The sequence below is a fragment of the Orbicella franksi genome, chromosome 3 (genome assembly GCF_964199315.1).
Source record: "Orbicella franksi chromosome 3, jaOrbFran1.1, whole genome shotgun sequence".
Taxonomy (NCBI): Eukaryota; Metazoa; Cnidaria; class Anthozoa; order Scleractinia; family Merulinidae; genus Orbicella; species Orbicella franksi.
In genome coordinates, this window is record NC_138147.1 from 20,143,134 (window position 1) to 20,162,500 (window position 19,367).

Here is a 19,367-nt window from a genome sequence, read left to right on the forward strand (position 1 = left end):
ATTGGCAAAAAGCGAAATTCGCTTTGACTTGTAGCTTTCGAAAGGTGATTCGGGCGCTCGTATTTAGTGGTCGTGAAAAATTCGACAATTCATTTTATTTCAAAATTCTTGGTATAGTTTGATAGCCAGCTCTATAGGCTTTAATCTGATCACAGGCGGCCCAGGCATTGAATACGATTAATACGTGACATTATGCTGTTGGCGATTGCGTTACAATTTTAGCCGTTTATAAGACAACGTATGAGAATGCTTCGAAAATTACTCTACGTGTAGAAAACAATAGGCCCTTTGCAGCTAACGATCACGTGCTTGGATACCGCATAGCAACGCCATGCTGGAGAGCAAGCTGCTTGATAAGCAAAGGACTCGAGAGAGTTCGAGCGTGACTTCTAAAAGAAAAGAATAGTGTTTTTTGTCCACTGATCCCCGATATTTTAGTATTTAAAAGTAATTCTTGAATAGATCTTTGTGTTTTTTGATTTTTGAACCCGACTGGTGTGGTGTAAATGACATTGCAAAAGGCCCTCTTGAAGGCCCTCTAGACACTTGAACACTGCGAGTTTTGCGTGACTTGAACACTGCGAGTTTTTGCGTTACATTATAATTCATTGTGTCATACATGTAGTATGTTCAGCTTTCTTGTGCGATCCTGCAATGCTTGTGGTTACAGTTGGCCGCCATGTTTTGTAAGGACAGAGATTTGGTGATTAAAGCCTAGTATTTCTGCAGGCAATCGTCTTTCTCATTTACAACAATTGGGACGTTATTTGGCGCGAAATTTACTCGCCTGCCAAGTGGAAACGGGAGCAACATGGCGACTTCACAAAATCAAGAAGTTTTATCGTCCAGTTCAGCGCAGTCTCCAAGTTGTTCTTCCCATTCAGAAGGTGATTTAGAAACGGCTGATCCCCCCAAGAAAAAGTCTTGTTATCACTGCTGTGTTCCAAAGTGTAATGGTGACTCGCGTTACGATAGTTCCCTAAGGTTTCATCGAATCCCTTCAAAGACGAAGGACGCAAAACTGAGAGTTGCTTGGCTGGTAAAAATACGGAGGGATGAAGGACCCAATTTTCAGGTAGGAGTGACAAATTAAATTTAACCAATTTGATTCACATGTAGTTCATTCCAAGTTATGAGTTGACGATCTTGGTCAAGTAAAAAGACTTAAGATTTTCAGTTACGGAACATTTTTATACTTTTGAAATAAGCTTTAAGACTTACTTAATTACCCTCAAGACTGATTCTTCAAAACGGTGAACTCAGCTATTTGCGTTTTAATTTTAGGTATATTTAAAGTCACAGTTTCAGAAGCCATATACAAAACAAACTAAACTATCTGTTTTACTGTTTTTGGCTGTTACTTACAGATCCCATAGAGATTCCCAAATCTTTCAACTCATTTTAGCCCAGATGCTTGTTAAGGGTGAATTTATACTAGCCATTTTTTTGTGTTGTTTATTCTCGTATGATTGAACGATGTTTATTCTGAATAATGGTACAAATATTCTGTTTATATCCTGTTTTCATGAAACATGAAGTCATAATGCTGGTAAGCAAAATTGTTTGAAAGGAACCATTATTTTCACGTGTTCTATTATACTCATATTTACTGTCAAACTCAGAAAAGCGTGAACAGTTAAAATAATTCAGGATTGTTGATTGTGTAGTGAGTGACCAATCACAATCAGTTATTTCAGTACACATGAACAAACCTCAAAACCACAAACAAATTACAATTGCTGTTTGTGGTTTAGTTTTATCACACCTGATTGGCTCTTTTCTTTGCCAGACAATAACATAGCAGAAATAGGAGACAGGATCGTTATACAGTCTATTGGTGATTACTCTATAAAAAGGGATTTTGTCTATTTGCCTTGCTTATTTTTTCATTTATTTTATTGTTTTTAGATAACAAGTAGTACCAGAGTTTGTGGGAGGCATTTTTGGGAGGAAGACTACAAACCTCCTAACAATGTAGGGAGTTGCATGCTCAAAGATGGTGCCATACCCACAGTGTTTTGCTGGTCAGACAAGGGAAAACAACGGAGAAAAGTTATACGTCACATGGAAAGGTAATCTTTTTTGTCCAATCATCTTACCCCTACAGACTACACAAATGTATATAATCGAGGCTTGCTCCCACTTCAAACTAAGATTAGCACCAGTCTGAATGATAACAAGGCAGTAATTTGTTTAAACATTGCTGAAAATTGAATTTTATCCTGCATTGTACAATTGTGATTTCAGCAAAAATTAAAAGTCTGTTATTGTTATTCCAGTTTAAGACGAAATTTGTCATTGCCATCTTAACCTTTTCAGGGAAACCCAAGCTGATGAGAGTGATTGTGAAGGGGAACCTGACAACGTGGCAGATGATCCAAGTCAGCTCAGTGCTATCAACCAAATTGAATTACTTCAACAGCAACTATCAGACATTCAAGCTGAGCTTCACAATGCAAATGAACAACTAAAGAAAAGCAAACAAGAAGCAGCTGAAGAAGCAAATGCTGCCATCAAAATTATCAGTGATGTGAAGGCTCAAGCACAAAGTGACATTGATAAATACAGACGGTGTGCTGCTGAGCAGTTAGCATTAAGTAAATTTGGCCTAGAGAGATTTTCATCAGATGATGACTCCATTAAGTTCTACATTGGTTTCCCAACTTATCAAGCAGGAAAGTGACTACATGGGCAAACTACCTGTACTTTACCCTAGGAGGTCAGTGTATCTGGCCATCAAAGCATGATATTCAGAATAATATGCCAGAGGCATTTCATCGTCTTTATCCAACTACAAGAGTGATACTAGACTGTACTGAAATTTTTGTACAAACACCTACATCATTGTTACTCCAGTCACAGCTTTATTCCAGTTATAAGAGCAACACAACACTGAAGGGATTAATCGGAATTACCCCACATGGTGCAGTTTCATTTATTTCCTCATTATACACAGGATCAATTTCAGACAAGGAAATAACTAGATGTAGTGGAATTCTAGATTTACTAGAGCATGGTGATTCCGTAATGGCCGACAAAGGTTTTAATATAGATGACTTACTTAAGGAAAAGGGGGTTGGGCTTAACATTCCCCCTTTCCTTCAGAGTCAGGCACAATTTTCTGCTCAAGATGTTCATGAAACAAAAACAATTGCAAAGTTGAGAATCCATGTTGAAAGAGCCATTCGAAGAATTAAAGAATTTCATTTTTTTGATTCAGAAGTTCCTCTGTCAAGCCTTGGCTCTGTCAATCAGCTGTACACTGTAGCCTGCCTACTAACCAATTTTCAAGGACCTTTAATTTTAAATAGTACTGGAAAAACTTAATCAATAAATAATATTGATATTATTGTAAGTAACATCTCTTGGGAATGGAACGTTTTGTCACTCTGGAACTACCGGTAATAAAAAATATGCCACAATTTGCAACCTTGTACTCCTTAAGTACTATACTAACTTAAAAAATAGTTGAAAAAGAAAGCATCAACCTTGTCCTTTGCATCTTGAAAGAACTCTTTGTCAAAAAGAATTCTCTCACACATAAACAAACTGTCACTAACATAACAAAAAAAAATCCAACCAGTCCAACCCAGTAAGCCCAAGCTGGCACTGGACTTGGTAGAAATACACATCATTTCTCTTTAATCTGAACTCATTAACCAAGGGATCATATGTCAAGTACCTAACATTGTTTAGATCAGTTTCCCCCTCTTTAACAACTTTAATTTCTAGTAACCCAAATGGGTTGCTTCCATCAAGGGCAGCTCGAAAATCATACACCTTTCTGTCAGGGCTGCATCCAAGCCAAGGACAATTGGGGTTGATAATAAGCCCAGAAGGAAATAAATTCACACACCCACCCTTTGCAGAATTTGCATACACCATGGCAGCTCTTGGTTCGAGCTCAATTCCTCTTCTCATGGCAGCAGTAGTTACTTGCCTTGTTGGGTTAAGCTGCAGTACTAAATTCTCGAAATTACTCACTCTTCTTGCAACAAGACCAAATTTGCTGGCAGTTATTCTTTTTTTCCGCAACAGGTGCCATAAACTGCTGTTGCTCTGTGTCACTGTCTTTTCTTGAAGTTCAACAGCTGTCTTGAGGGTAATCTGCAGGGAGTCCAAGGTTGCCTGTTTCTTACTGTCCAAGCAAATTGCAAAGTTGTTTTCGAATCGATTGCCGGCATCATCCAATGGTAAAATTGGGAATGTAGTACAGGTGAAATCATTTATCACATATTCCTCTGAAAGTTTCTGTTGGTAGGATAGCACAGACCCTTTTGGGACATTCCCAAATTTGCAAGGGACAAGAGGAAGGTGATTGGCTTGATCTTTCCTTGGAACCAGAGATACTATCAGAGGCTTTGGGTCAATTCCACTGAAGTATTCTTTGGCGAGGGTGTCATAGTGAGATGAGGGAGAGTACAGTGTACTTTTGATAAGTTTGTTGTAATCTGCACCTATTTTGGGTTTCTTTACCAACAGTTCCTGGATCTCCTTCTGTTGTATTATTTTTCCCCTTGGAATGCTCCATCGCTGTTCCATACTTGTGCACGTCAAATCATCGGGGAGGGATCCCAAACCAAGCTGTTTGCAGTGGGCCAGATAATAAAAAAGGCCAATCACATGGTGGCAATATCCACTTATACCAGCTACACATGAGCACTTTCCAGATAGTGACTTGTCAGCTAGTCCAATGCAAACCTTTAAAGAATGAGGCGGTTCATTCTTCCTCATTGATCTCTGAAGCATTTGGAGGTAACTGTTGCAGATGCCGGAGTGTAAGTTACTAAAATTGGGTTAAAAAGGAAATTTTGATTTTTGACATCTTGTTAACTGTAAACATATTTTCCAGGGTAAATTTTAAAAAAGTTCTTGCAATATATTGATAATTGAAAGTAAATATGGAGAAGTAAAACCCGATTAAGATACCAAAGGTAGAAAATAAGACACAACCAAAGGAATAAATTGATTGAAATGTACAGTAGTTAGGCATAAATCTTACCTTTAATTTCATGCAAATAACCTGGCTCAGCAAAAAACTTGTACGCCTTTGCTGTATTCTGCCACATCCACAAAACTAAGATCCGGAAGAGGCGATAGATCTTCTGTTGGGGTAGCAACCTGGTTTTCTAGGGTTGAGTGAATTATAATTACAAATCTGACACCATAGCAAACAAGTTTTAATCTGGACAGCATTCGATTGATACATTGCTAATTAATAAGCTTCAGTTTGCGCGATCGACATTTTAGGCCTAAAATCTTACATAAAGCAAACCAACAGCAGCTTACACTTAAGAAAATCTTCGGCCATATCAATTGTTATCAAATTGCTCGCCTGGTTCGCTATTTTAAGAGGAAATCTAAACATTAGAAACAGATTGATACCTTGTGAAGTCGCCATGTTGCTCCCGTTTCCACTTGGCAGGCGAGTAAATTTCGCGCCAAAAAACATCCCAGTCGGGTTCAAAAATCAAAAAACACAAAGATCTATTCAAGAATTACTTTTAAATATTAAAATATCGGGGATCAGTGGACAAAAAACACTATTCTTTTCTTTTAGAAGTCACGCTCAAACTCTCTCGAGTCCTTTGCTTATCAAGCAGCTTGCTCTCCAGCATGGCGTTGCTATGCGGTATCCAAGCACGTGATCGTTAGCTGCAAAGGGCCTATCTGAATAAAATGGCTTACCTTGTGTTTGCACGGCGTTGTTTTGATGTCTCTGGGTTCCTGGAGATGGTTTAGAGCCATTTAGGCGAGTTTTACTTTCTGGCGGTTTGCTTCCCCTAAAGAGAAACGAAAGGCGGGCGACCCACTGGCCCGACGGCACGCACTCAAAGCTCCGTAAATTCCACAAAAATGGTCTAATCTCGTCAAAATTGCCTCATGGCAGAATTCGATAACTCTTCTTCCCATTCGCTTTCTCCCAAGGTTCCAAAGTTTATCTTAATCGCCCGAGAATCGCTGGTTTTCCAGCTCTTGCTTTCCATTTCTGCTCCGTCTCGATCCATAACCGATTATCTTGGGCACAGGATTTGAATTTCTAGCTTTACGACCGCGCCATCGTGACAAAGTCGCCTCCAGCTGTCGAGAGACACGGGGAATTATTTAAAAAATGATTGACAGGCCTAGCACGACTCCCACTGTTTCGTGATAAACGGTCTTTGACCTTTAGAGTTTAGCTCTAACAAGTATGTCTTTCAGAGATTTTCCTCTCCTGTAGGAGATGAAAGGAGGGTCTCTGTATATTTCTCTAAGCAGAGGTTGATCTTGGATTAAATGCCATTTGCTCATTAAAATGCTTTTAAGATTGGGCACTGATGGATTATATTGTGTGACAAAAGGCAATAATCTCTTTTGCAATTTTGGTTTCTGTTGTAGTGCCGACTTCCTGTTTTTAAATTCGATTTCTGCGAGGACTTTGTTGACCAGTTTCTCTGGATAGCCTCGAACACGCAAATTTGATCTGAAATTTTTGATCTTTTCTTCAAAACTTGTTTTTTTTTGAAGAGTTTGTTCTCAGAAGCCTAAGTGCTTCACCTTTTATAAAACCTTTTTTCACACCTGGAGCGTGACAGGAAGAGAAATGCGTGTATTGAAATTTCTCAGTCGGCTTGAAGTGTGTGCAGATATCAAAGATTGAATCTTTGTTAAATCTCTCGCCTTTGAAGGCAGTAGTGTCTAGGAAATTTATTTCCTTCTTTGATATTTCAGCCGTGAATTTAATGGTAGGATGGTGCCTGTTTGCTTCTGAAATAAACTGATCTATTTCCTCTCTGTTTGTGTTCCACAACGAGAACACGTCATCTATGTATCTCTTCCACTCAATGGGTTTTATCTTGCTTTTACCGATAATTTTAGATTCTACTGCGGACATAAAAATGTTCGCGAAAGCAACTGCCATTTTTGTCCCCATTGCGGTACCATGGGTTTGGAGATAGTTCCTTCCGTTGAAATGGAAGGAGTTCTCCTGAAGTATAATTCTAAGCATGTTGCGGAGTGAATTTGTAGGAATGGGAGTGTTGTTCTTATAGAAGTCTTCGTATGCTATGCATACAGTGTTTATCCCTTCCTCTTGGGGGATATTGGTGTACAGGCTGGTAACATCCATTGAAACTAGAATCGTATTTTGTTGGACTTTTGTCCTTTCTATAAAGTTAATGAAATCTGTGGTATCTTTGAGGTACGATTTTTGCGCTTTGGCAATAGGCTGGAGGATGTGGTCTATAAATGATGATATACGTTCTGTCGGACCTTCACAGCCCGAAATTATTGGTCTTCCAGTAAGAGTCGGTTTGTGAATCTTTGTTAGTGTGTAAAAAACTGGTATGCGCGGTGGGTTAGGTGTTTGAGAAAGCCATTCTTTGGTCTTTGCGTCTATGTGACTTCCTAAATGGAGTTCATTAATTAAATCTTTGACCTTTTGTGAGGTCTCCTTCACCATTGGTGTTTCTAGGGGCATGTAGTTCTTTCTATCGTCAAGTTGAGTTTGGCCCTCTGTTATCTTATCTTGTTTGTTCATAATGACCGTTGTGGATCCTTTGTCTGCCTTTTTGATAACTATTTCTGTGTTAGATTTCAAATCTTTCAGTGCTATACGTTCTTGGTAAGGCAGGTTATTTCGTGGCTTAGTAATCTCGATCTCAGCGAGTTGTACTTTAATTTCTTCTAAATATGTTTCAAGTGCAACTGATGGTTGAACTGGAGGTTCCCAGTTCGATTTAACGTGGAAGGGGTGCTGTTCACTATCTTTGTTGTTAAAAATGTATCGGAGACGCATTCGTCTCGCGAAATGTTTGGAGTCTAGAAGCAGTTGTTGCCTGACGCGATTCTTATCTGGAATCGGTGTTTGGATAAATTTCAGACCCCTTGATAGTAAATTTGTCTCGTGAGTTGAAATTTTGCAATTTGAGAGGTTTTTTATGTACCTCTGGTTCAACTCAGTGTTTTTTCTTCTAATGTTTAATCTCTTGTTGCTTTTACGTTCTCGGTGTTTATTGTTTACGATTTTGCGCTTTTCTTTCTCCCTCCCTTTTCCTGAACAGTCAGAAAATACACAGGGATAAGATTCACTCTTTTTATTGTCTAAAGCTTTCATCATTTCTTCCACTTTTTTGATTTTGTCTGTCAGTTCGGTGGCTAAAGCTATTACATTCTCAGTACGAGTTGGCCTTTCTGGACGTGGCCTGTTCTTAACTAGATCAGGATTGTTCGTTTTCTTCTCTCTGGTAGTGTTCGGTCTATGCTCAACTTTACTGAGCTTGATCTTGTTGCTTTCCACGCGTCTGTAGTGGTAGCGTGTGAGCGCTCCGATAAGTTTTTGTTCTGCTTCTCTCCGGATATGCTTGATGTCACTTTTGAAGTCATCATCTGGCACTATGTTCACTCTTACGTTGTAGCGCAGATCTTTTGGGCACGTTTTCTTTGTTCTATGGACGCTTTGGGTTTTTCAACTTTCCTCTCCAGAGATGGGGCGCTGTAGCGATTGTTCAGGCGAAATCTTTTCTGAGGGATGTTTTCCTTCCTACCTTCTGTGTGACGGCGCTTTCGGAGAGGCGACCGTTGGCCACTTTTAAATTCGCCATCTGATGCTAACAGCAATTCCTTGGACGGTTCTTGTCCGTTTTGGTCTGATGTAGATGGGCCATCTCTCGCTGCAGTTAACAGTGCTTTTAGGCGCTAAATTCAGCTGAACATTGTTTTCTTCTTGTATTTTTGCAATTAACAGTGCTTTTAGGCGCTAATTTCAGTTAACACTGCGGCACGGTGCAATTTGCATGATCAAAAAATGCCCCGTGCCTCTCGACGGCTGGAGGCGACTTTGTCACAATGGCGTGGTCGTTAAGCTAAAATTCAAATCCTGTGCCCAAGATAATCGGTTACGGATCGAGACGGAGCAGAAATAGAAAGCAAGAGCTGGAAAACCAGCGATTCTCGAGTTATTATGATAAACTTTGGAACCTTGGGAGAAAGCGAATGGGAAGAAGAGTTATCGAGGGCTGCCATTAGGCAATTTTGACGAGATTAGGCCATTTTTGTGGAATTTACGGAGCTTTGAGTGCATGCCGTCGGGCCAGTGGGTCGCCCGCCTTTCGTTTCTCTTTAGGGGAAGCAAACCGCCAGAAAGTAAAACTCGCCTAAATGGCTCTAAACCATCTCCAGGAACCCAGAGACATCAAAATAACGGAATGCCAGCACAAGGTAAGCCATTTTATTCAAACTGTTTTCTACACGTAGCATTTAGAGTAATTTTCGAAGCATTCTCATACGTTGTCTTGTAAACGGCTAAAATTGTAACGCAATCGCCAACAGAATAATGTCACGTATTAATCGTATTCAACGTCTGGGCTGCCTGTGATCTGATGTAGGGGTTTAGGTATCTACAGCTTGAACTGCACGCGCTACATCGCTTGCACGCGAGACACCCCTGAAGGTATACTGTAACCTTAAGGAGTTGGTTAAGTACTTGAACGTTCTCCATCCACTTCGTCTGACTCTCTTTAGGTAGGATCTCATCCCATGAATATCCTGCCCTCCATAGTTCTTGTAAATCGATCGTAAATTCAGTGGTTGCTGGGTTTACAAGACCTATAGGGTCCCACAACTGAGTGAGGTGGGCCAGACAATTTCTCCTCGTCAGGAGGCTTCCATCTGAGACGATTGAGTTTTTCTTGACGGTAAACGTGTCGTGAACTTTGTTCCACTTATGTCCAAGGAAATCCGTGAATTCTTCATCTGTCTGGTCAACGTTCTTATTGTTTGAATGCCACGCCTTGATTTGGAAACAGCGGAAACCACGCAGACCTATGACCTCTAACGGCTCTACTCTGGTGAAATGTCCTCCTAAAAACAGGATTATTGCTTAGCGAAATATTCAAAGATCTCCCTGTCGTACCATACAAAAGGGGCAGATCCTCAAAGATATACTAGTTCGAGCAAAACTCTCAAAGCGGCTATTACACGTGGATAGGAGTTGTGTAGGCCTGTCACCCCATTGTTATCACTGTTGAGTTTTACCAGGCAGGCTCCTTCCTATCACGTGCGAGTATAAACGTAATCCAAATTACAGCATATGAGTCCAAGGTGTACATTAGCTACACTAAAAACAAAGGATAAACATACGAAATGCGTGCGAAATACTTTACACAACCCTCCAAAACTTGGAGATATGCCGTATAATTACAACGCATAAGTATCTTACGCTTTATCCTTAAATTCAAATCACACATGCTGGAGAAAATAAGCATTATAGCCATCATAGAAAACACAGTGTCAAGCTGTGTACAATAGGATCGAAGACTTTATGCTCACCATTCGCTGGTGGCAAAACTATCAATCACAATCAAAAATTCTCGATCCGCCGAACGAGTATAGAATACCAAAAAAATATGCCAGGTGCGGAGTGTTACCGAGCATTGGTCTCTACCACTCCCTGTTATCGGATGAGATCCAGAAGGATCGAAACCGCGGTATTGCCTGATCGACAAGGGCACGAGCCTCCTAACAAAACAGGGACTATTAACAGTCTCAAGAAAACCTGACAACATCGCAAATAAAAGCAATGGCGACCACAACGTGGAGCTGGTTGAACAATCATATGAAGAACTCCTAAATTCAGAGCTTTTTGCCTGAACAAAACCACACAATATCATAAACAACGCGCAAAACAGTCCACAGACTTGCGTGTGAACATCCACATTTGCAGTTCCAGAAGGTACAAACTGGAAGGCCACAAAACTCGAAATTAATGCAAGAAACATAAGAACGTCTATCTAAGACAGAATTATAAAAAATGCAAGTAACCAACATGTTCACCAAATATTTCAAACTTTGTCCCTCCAAAGGTAATATTTAGAGAGCTTAAAACATATCTTGCAATACAAATGAACCAAAAAAAACTGGCACGTGGCAAAAAACAGGTGTCAAACTCTACAAATTATACTCGGATAACAGCGGAATCCACGCAGACCTATGACCTCTAACGGCTCTACTCTGGTGAAATGTCCTCCTAAAAACAGGATTATTGCTTAGCGAAATATTCAAAGATCCCCCTGTCGTACCATACAAAAGATATACTAGTTCGAGCAAAACAATCAAAGCAGCTATTACGCGTGGATAGGAGTTGTGTAAGCCTGTCACCCAATTTTTATCACTGTCGATTTCACTTGTGACTTGCTTGCATTTCGCCTCACTTTCTCTGGATCCCCCGATGTCGTGAACGTAAACGTGTGTACGGAGTTCTTTAGCTGCCTCCGGGTACTGAGCTTCTGAGGCTTTAGCCAGGGTATTAATTGCTGCTGCAGCTATATCTGGTGCTGGTTTGTCTCCGAAGTTTAACCTTAACCACTGATAGACTCTTGGTTGCTCGGTATCACTTGTTCTCCACAGAAAGCGGTGAAACACTCGGTCATCTGGATGAATCTTCACTTGGTTGAACAGTTTGTTTACGTCAACAGTATACCCTTCCTTGTCAAAGCGCCATGCAATGAACACGTTCGGCAAACTGTTGATATAGTTCGGACCTTGATGATCAAGATGATCATTTAATGACTTTCCGTCGCGTCCCTGTGCGGAGGCATCGAATACCAGCCGGACTTTGGTTGTTCTGTCAGGAGTGAAATCTGCTTGTAGGAGAAGATACCACTCGGAAGTTTCATGGTTGATCTGTTCTGGAGGTACTTCTTTTACGAATCCTTTTTCAAGTAGCTTCTGAACTTGGTCTTGTATTACTTCAAGGCAATCTTCTCTCCTGAACGTTTTCTCGGAAGAGATCATTCGTTTGTAGGCGATATCGTAGTTACTCTCTTTTGGGGGACCCTCGTCTTTCCATGGCATGCGCACTTGGACCCGCCCATCTATGATTTGAGTTGCGATCAACAAGTCTACAGTTCCTCCGGATAAATATAGTTTATTTGAGATTGCCTTCAAGTGTGGGTAGCTATTTACAATCTTTCTAGAAACTGTTCTTGCTGGACTGCAAGGCTTATTTATCGCGTAAGCTCGCATTGACTTCTGGATGTGTTCTTTAGCTGTTGATACAACACTTATGTTAATGAGCTCTGATTCTTCTGACTTCTTATTACTTCTTGCCAAGGTCATGGTCAAATGTGTTTTAGTACCGCTTAAACCGAGCTTCGTCTTTACATTCTTCGAAATGAAGAACTTGTGTTTGAGCCACGATCTAACATAGCGAGGACTTCGACAAAGTTTCCATCTTTCAGTGTCTTTTATCTTGACTTTCTGAACTGGACAAAGACCAGGGACGTTTCTCTCGCCCTGAACGTTGCGATTACTGGCCTCTTGACTCGCACCAGTAAAGGGTACAGCCTCGGGATCTAAACTGGAATTCACTGCAGGGGGTATACGTTCGTCGTGTAGAGAACGATGATGGCGTCGCGTGCACTTGTTGCAGGTGTTTCCGTCGGGCTTTGTGATGGTTTCGCAGGCACTTGCAACATCGATTATTCCGCTTTACTATTTCCCATCTCTGGCCTACTGTTGATTTTTGGAACACAGTCGGTGACTTGCCTTCTTTTGCGAACTCAAAACATCGGCCATTTTTGTTACTGCTGATGTCATTGCTTCAAGCGCATCGCGTTTAAACGGCGGCTTTTCAGTCGCGAATGATTTCTGATAAATGGCGAATTGTTCTGTACTGATTCGCTCCTATGGTTGAAGGCGCTACTTATTTTGAAGATAAGCCCATCAGGGATCAAACGTTGTCAGATTTATTTGAACTAGAGTTTACACGGCTCGTTGCGTCCGTGGTTACATCGTAGTCAACTGAAATTGAAATAATTACGAGATAAATTACTATTTACAACATTCTAAATCGAAGCGACAAACGATTTCGAAACTTACTATTTGTGTTCCTGAGTGTCAGATCCGTTTGATCGCTATCTTGATGTTTATGCTAACGACTGTTGATGACTTGGCTTCGAATGTACGTTACATGATAAATTTTCCTTTTTAAAACTTAAGTCACATGACCTGTTTTTCCCGCCACGCGTAGTCGAGTCGATTCGCAATTACCGAAGATAATTAATTCTAATTTTTTTTACACGCGACTGAACATGCAAATCATGTACATTTTAAAAAATTAGCTTTGGCTTTGTCACCGATTTCTTGATTCTTTGTTTGTAGTTCTTCTGACGCCGATTCAATAAGTCTGTCGGCAATTGTTTCTTGCTGCTTTTTAACACCTCTATATTTAGATTCGACTTCTCTATATACGTTTTCAAGAGTACTCAATACCGGTTCAACTTGGTAAAGCACGTGGAATTCTTCGAATAAGTCGTTCAATGAAGCTATTGTACTGTCTCTTTTCGCAATAAGTGTTGATAATTCTACTTTTGGTGGCATTATTTACTACTAACTGTAGATAATAATAATAATAATAAATATAAATTCCTGTTACTAGCGTAAAAGTTTGTTTACACACTTCCTAAAATATTGCATCAATATTTCTTGGGTTTCTTTAAATAAACGTTAATCTCTTGCTTGAATGTAAACAGTTTAATTAACTACGTGAATACTTGGTCAATTGCTGACTAGAGCATTACGATAACATCGTAAGTGATAACCGAATTCTTTAACTCCTGAACTTGAACTTGGAAAAAAGTGGTCGGTGGTAAATATGGAATTGTTTTACCTTTCAGATGTCAAATTTACCAGTTTAGTAGGCTTCTGTTGGCTTGTGTGCTTCTGAAGTTTTGAGCTTTTAAATGCCTTTTTTTTCGAGTCTTTTGACTTGCGACTTGTTCTTTTGGCGGTCCGTGGGCCGTTGACTTCAGGCTGGCAATTCGTCGGCGTATGCTCTTCTCTTCTCTGGTTTGAACTCGTGGTCAAAGGTGAAGAAGAAGAAGACCAGGCGTCAATAATTGTCAATAATTGTAGTCTGCTCTTCTCCGGTCCGCTCAGATCTGATCATAATCCTGCTGACGTCCTGACGAGAGGAACTCCACCAGAAAAGTTGAAGACTTGGTCTGAAGGTCCGCCATTCCTGAAACACCCGGAACCAGAATGGCCCAAGTTCCAACAAAATCCCAAGGAAAGTGGTAAAGAATTGTCAGAGGAAATGAAGCCGCACAATAAGTTCCAAGCTGCGAACACCCACGAACAAGTAGATTATTCAGCTACATCAACGGATTCGAATGATGTTCACTAAAGCAAGGAAAACTTTTGGCTATATTCTATTATTCGCCAACAACACAAGGTTGAAAGCAAAGAAAAAAAGGGTTGAAAGCAAAAAAAGAAAGACGCCATTTCGCCAAAAGAATTGAGAGAATCTGAACGCTGGTTATTTAAACGGAGTCAACGGACGATCAATGTAGATACTGTTGACAAGAAGCTGATTCCAGCATCAGATGAACAAGGTGTGTTACGTGCTCATGGTAGACTAGAGAACATCAGATCATTACCAGATGAAGAGCGCAATCCCATTTTCCTTCCAAAAGGACACCAATTAGTAAATTTACTCCTGGAACACCTTCACGAAAAGCGAGCACATTGCGGCTACAAAAGTCTCATCTATGAACCAAAGAGGCGTTTCTGGATCGTGGGAGTGCGAAACATGGCCAAACAAGTAACTGGTAAATGTGTGACCTGCAAGAAGCTGCGAAGACAACCGCTGGAGCAAATGATGGGACAGATTCCGAGACTGCGCGTTGCAGCAGGTTTCCCAGCGTTCAGCTACACAGCAATTGACATGTGTGGACCTCTGCAAATACGAATTGGCCGGAAAACACTGAGGGAAGCACAAGTAATCATATTTACATGCATGACTACAAGAGCTGTCCATCTAGAGCTCGTGACAGACAGAAGCACAGATACCTTTCTCATGGCTTTTTTTGTTGGTCGGATCGAGGTACGACCTTTGTAGACGCACAAATTTATTTGAACGAAATATTGCGAGGCTGGGACATCCCCAAAATTCAAAGTGTCTTATCAGGTGAATTTTCATGCTCTTTCCACTGGAAGTGGAACATACCACGAGCTAGCCATCAAAACGGAGTGGTAGAAAGTCTCATCAAATCAGTAAGACAAGCCTTAGACGCTTCATCAAAGAATCAAACCTTTACAGAGGAACAGTGGGGAACGTATCTGGCAGAAGTGACCTATTTGATCAATGGGCGTCCCCTCTATCCTAGCTCTGTCGAGATCTGGGAAAATCCGCCTGTCACGCCTAACGACCTCTCAATCGGTCAACTCTTTCCACCTCCCGTGCCGGAGCCAGAACAGAGAGTTAACCCAAGCCACCTCATGCGAAGCACTGAGAAACGAGTACAAGAGTTCTGGAGTTGTTGGATGAAATATTTTGCGCCAAATTTACTGCCAAGGAACAAGTGGTTCAAGAAACGAGAAAACCTCCAAGAAGGAGACTTGGTGTTGGTGATGGAGCCCACCCCGAGGAGATCATAGAAGATGGGCTTAGTAATTCAGACGTATCCCGGACAAGATGGACTCACGAGGAAACCGGAGATAAAGACTGCTAGATCAGTTTATGATCATCCAATTCACAAGCTCTGCTTAATTGCAACCAAACAAGAACTAAATTAGTTGCTCAATCTGTTCACAAATTTTTTAAAATAGATTTCCGCACCAGGGGGGAGCATTTTGCCCATTAAATAATTCATTCAATAATTAATCTCGAGAGAATTAAGAAACATTTATACGCGCCCTTTGGTGTGTAAGATTGATAATTGTGTAACCAACGCGAACAGGAGAAGGCCAGACTAGAATTTTTGACTTTTGTCAATATAAAGTACAAAGATTAAAACTCTTCCATTTCCTGTATCGACGCCTGGTCTTCTTCTTCTTCTTCTTCACCTTTGACCGCGAGTCCAAATCAGGCATTATTTGGGTAAACAAGCATTTTTTTCACACTTTTTCTGTAAATAGAATTGCTAGCATTATTTAGCATTTTGCATAACTTTGATCTAGATTTTTAAATGCTTAATTTTAGAATTCAAAAGCATTGCGATGATTTGCTTTTGTGTTTGAGAGAAGGATTTCTGTAACTGTAACTATGAACTGAGTGCATGTGAATTGACTCGAAAAGTCTGGACCTAGCTGGTCAGCGGTTAACTTTCAGAGGCCGTTCACGCGCTTGCTCAAACAAGATGGCCACGCCATCTTCTCGAAACTTGCTGCTCATAGAAGGAAACAGCGTGATGCCAAAGTACAACAAGCGCTAAGGACTTCGAACATTAATTAACTGTTTATCATTGGACATGTTTTGGTTGTATCAGAACTTTTATAAACAAACAATTAAGCAATTTCTCCAGTTGAAGATAAGCACACATGATGCCTGAGTTTGTACATTTTGCTTGAAATAAAACAAAGCATTTTCTGGAAACAAAGTAGCATTATTTTGAGAATTGAGCATAATTTGAGCGGTTTTTTTTGGCGTAAAACGAGAATTATCAGGAGCATAAAATGCCAGTTTTACGAGCATAATCGGGAAAGACTTAGGACCTACTGTCTACCTAGATGATCTAATCGGTGGCAAAAACATTTCAGCAACGCTATGATCTGTTGAAGGACGTTACCGAGCGACTATGTGGAGCTGGTTTGACTGTCAAGTCAAGCACGATGTCCTAGTGCCAAAGAAAGCTCCCATTTCTGGGCCATCAAATCTCAGCAAAGGGGGTCGAGCCAGGCTCCGTCAACATGACTGTCATTCGTAATTGGCTACGCCCCCAGAACACCAAAGAACTGTACACCTCCTTTGCTGATTTCATATCTGATCTTTAACAGCGTGCTAGCGTCCTAAACCAGCTGACAGGGAGGTTATTAAACAGGTCTTTCGAAAGGGAGGTGTCATGGCCAACATGGTCAACGATGTCAAGGAGCACTGTAAGTCACGTATCGCTTGTGCCCGCAGTCATCCAGCCCCTGTCCGGTCTTCTGCACCCGTTACAGGTACATCACAACCACAAGAACCATGGTAGGAAATTACGATGGATATCAAGGGTGTCTTTGGAAAGAAACCCACTAAGAGCAGTAATTGATGTGTTTTGGTTGTGGCGGACCTACTTACTCGTGCAACGGAAATGATACCCAGTGCTCGCATACGGGACGTTTTCAGTTGGCGTGGTATAGTCCATGGGCCAGACCACTTTTCGGTACCAAACCTAAGGACAAAACCTAAGTGTTATCAGCTGATACTACTGCATGAGTTGTTTTCAAATTTGTATGATAACCTTTCTGAATGAGTAGTTTTGTGTGAGATTTTTTAATTTAAATTTTTGCAAAAAAATGGCTTTAGCATGGAAACGAGGCTCAGAAGAAGATCCTTTAAATATATGGTCACGATCGTTTTATCAGTACTTTAAATATTTGAAAAAAGAAAAACATTTGTATTTCTCCTCAAAGTTGTTAGAAGTAGAAATTTGTGTCAGGATTACACGAAAAACTAAAAAACAACCAACGCTGTCATTCACATTGCATCATGGGTAAATCCAGGATGGCGGCATTCTTGACAGGTGTGTAGGGCTAATTTGTGCTAAAATTGTGGTTTTTTATAGAAATGAGAAATGTTCTCAGGGGATAAATAAACAGTAAGCATCTAGGCAAACATTTAGAGAAATCAATTAACTTAATGTTAAGCTGATAGTGTCGATATTTGACAAGAAACATACAGATCCTCGAAATAGGCGTTCGAGTATATATCATTAATCATTTTATACGAAAGGTGTAGCAGTAGATGACATAATGAGAGATTTTGAAAAATATGGAGTTTGACATGCACCAAAAGGAAAATGATATTAAACAATAGTTTTCCTTTGATATGAGGGTCATTTCATACATTGCTAAAGATGATTTCATTCATATATAGTGACTAAGCTAATTTACAATGACCAGTGCGGATGGTCTTTTGTGCTGCTTTTGTTGTTTATATAAAGTCATTTTTGGTGAAGAACGAACACCTGAATAAATAAATACAAACTTCAGCGCTTAAATTAAACCGGTTTAAAAATGGCTTTTTAAAACCTCTAAGTCTTAATATTGATGTAGAACCTTGCATGACTGAATAGGTGGCACAAAAAGAGGAAATGTGACGCCTGAAGAACAAAACATCAATCAAAAGCGATCACTTTCAGAACAGTCCAGTTGTGCATGTATTATTCACTGTACTGACGATGATACGGAACTAGTTAGACCAAAAGATTACGAGTTCTGAAGTACACTTGTAAGAAGCGAGCAGCTGCTGTTCGTAAACACAAACACCTTGATATTGCTGAGACATTAAATGAAGGAGAAATCCCAACATTTACTATCACAGAAAATGTCGTAGCGTGTTTACCATGAAACAGCTCTTGGAAACAATTTCAAAGCAACAAGCTGAACTGACAACCAACAATCAACGGTAGCTAAGAGGACCTCGATTAGACAGTCCCCTACCACCAGCACAACTTACGAATATGTCTGCATATTCCCTGAAAAGAAGTATCTTACTGGAACAAGAAATCGGGAACCCTTGGTACAATGCAGAGGTTTGCGTGCAGATCTCTCAATTAGGAAATCAGCCATGGAAAAGAAGGACAGCAGGATTCTCGAAATTGCGTCGCGTGAAATCGTAACAGCTGAAGCTTGTTACCACAGGACATGCTACAAGGGCTATACTAGGGCTGAGGCAAGTCCCACTGGGGCTTCCGATGGCTGCGGTGAATCGCTGAGAAGATGAGTATGCTAATTTAAGTCAGAAGCTTACCAGATGCTTACATCAGATGCTTACATCAGATCGGATGTTCTTGCAAACGAGAAAATAGTCAGATTGACTGAAATGACAGAACTACTTAAATCGTACGTATTTCACGTCTTTGGTTGTTGAAGAAATCAAGTTATCCATAAAGAAGCACACCAGACAGAATCTCCAGGCAGAATTTGGCGATGTCCTCCTCTTTGAAAATTTGTGAGAAACCATCAGTGTCTTCATAGTTCCCGCCAATTTGACACACTTCATGTAGCAAAATACATAACAACCCTTCTTCTGGCAAAACAGGACAATGCAAGCCAGTCTTCTCGGACTGGCTTGCATTGACCAGGCTGCTATTGACATTCGCGAAGCTATTCAAAGAACAGAAAACAAGATGTCATAGTCTCCACGCCCATCAGATCTCGCTAAGAGCGCAATGAATGTTCCCAAAGAGCAGGGTTCGTTCTTGCAAACATATCTGACTGCAAAAAGAGAGTGGCCAGATAAAAACTGTCATCCAAGAGTGCAGAAGTTGATGAAACCCTTTGCCCAAGACCTGATGTTTGGAGTGAGTAGAGGAAAGATTAAGCCATCCAAACAGATTCCTCTTCCCTATGCTGTGAAGACAGATAACTTTGAACTCATCCAAACGCTTAATCGTTGCGGCCAC

At 40.5% G+C, this 19,367-nt stretch overlaps 3 protein-coding genes and 1 pseudogene across 3 annotated transcripts in view; 2 read left to right on the forward strand and 2 right to left on the reverse strand.

The window, feature by feature from the left end:
- The window catches only part of LOC145482621 (uncharacterized), a 148,008-nt gene that overhangs the window by 96,151 nt on the left and 32,490 nt on the right, over positions 1-19,367 (reverse strand). The gene's annotated exons all lie outside the window — the stretch shown is intronic.
- LOC145482628 (uncharacterized) lies at positions 680-3,456 on the forward strand. Its single transcript, XM_081461234.1, has 3 exons — positions 680-1,075; positions 1,909-2,072; positions 2,320-3,456. Exons 1-3 carry the CDS (start codon positions 812-814, stop codon positions 2,681-2,683), a joined length of 792 nt encoding a protein of 263 aa, XP_081317360.1. The 5' UTR covers positions 680-811; the 3' UTR covers positions 2,684-3,456.
- Positions 2,761-3,327, forward strand: LOC145482409 (uncharacterized). Its single transcript, XM_081461038.1, has one exon. The coding sequence runs from the start codon at positions 2,761-2,763 to the stop codon at positions 3,325-3,327; it is 567 nt and encodes a 188-aa protein (XP_081317164.1).
- LOC145482607 (uncharacterized) lies at positions 3,453-5,101 on the reverse strand (annotated as a pseudogene).

Bases quoted from the DNA above. Each gene is read 5' to 3' on its own strand.
- LOC145482628 (XM_081461234.1), top strand. From the start codon at position 812: ATGGCGACTTCACAAAATCAAGAAGTTTTATCGTCCAGTTCAGCGCAG. The intron at 1,076-1,908 runs GTAGGAGTGACA...TATTGTTTTTAG, and splicing joins ATGAAGGACCCAATTTTCAG to ATAACAAGTAGTACCAGAGT. The intron at 2,073-2,319 runs GTAATCTTTTTT...TAACCTTTTCAG, and splicing joins GTTATACGTCACATGGAAAG to GGAAACCCAAGCTGATGAGA.
- LOC145482409 (XM_081461038.1), top strand. From the start codon at position 2,761: ATGCCAGAGGCATTTCATCGTCTTTATCCAACTACAAGAGTGATACTA.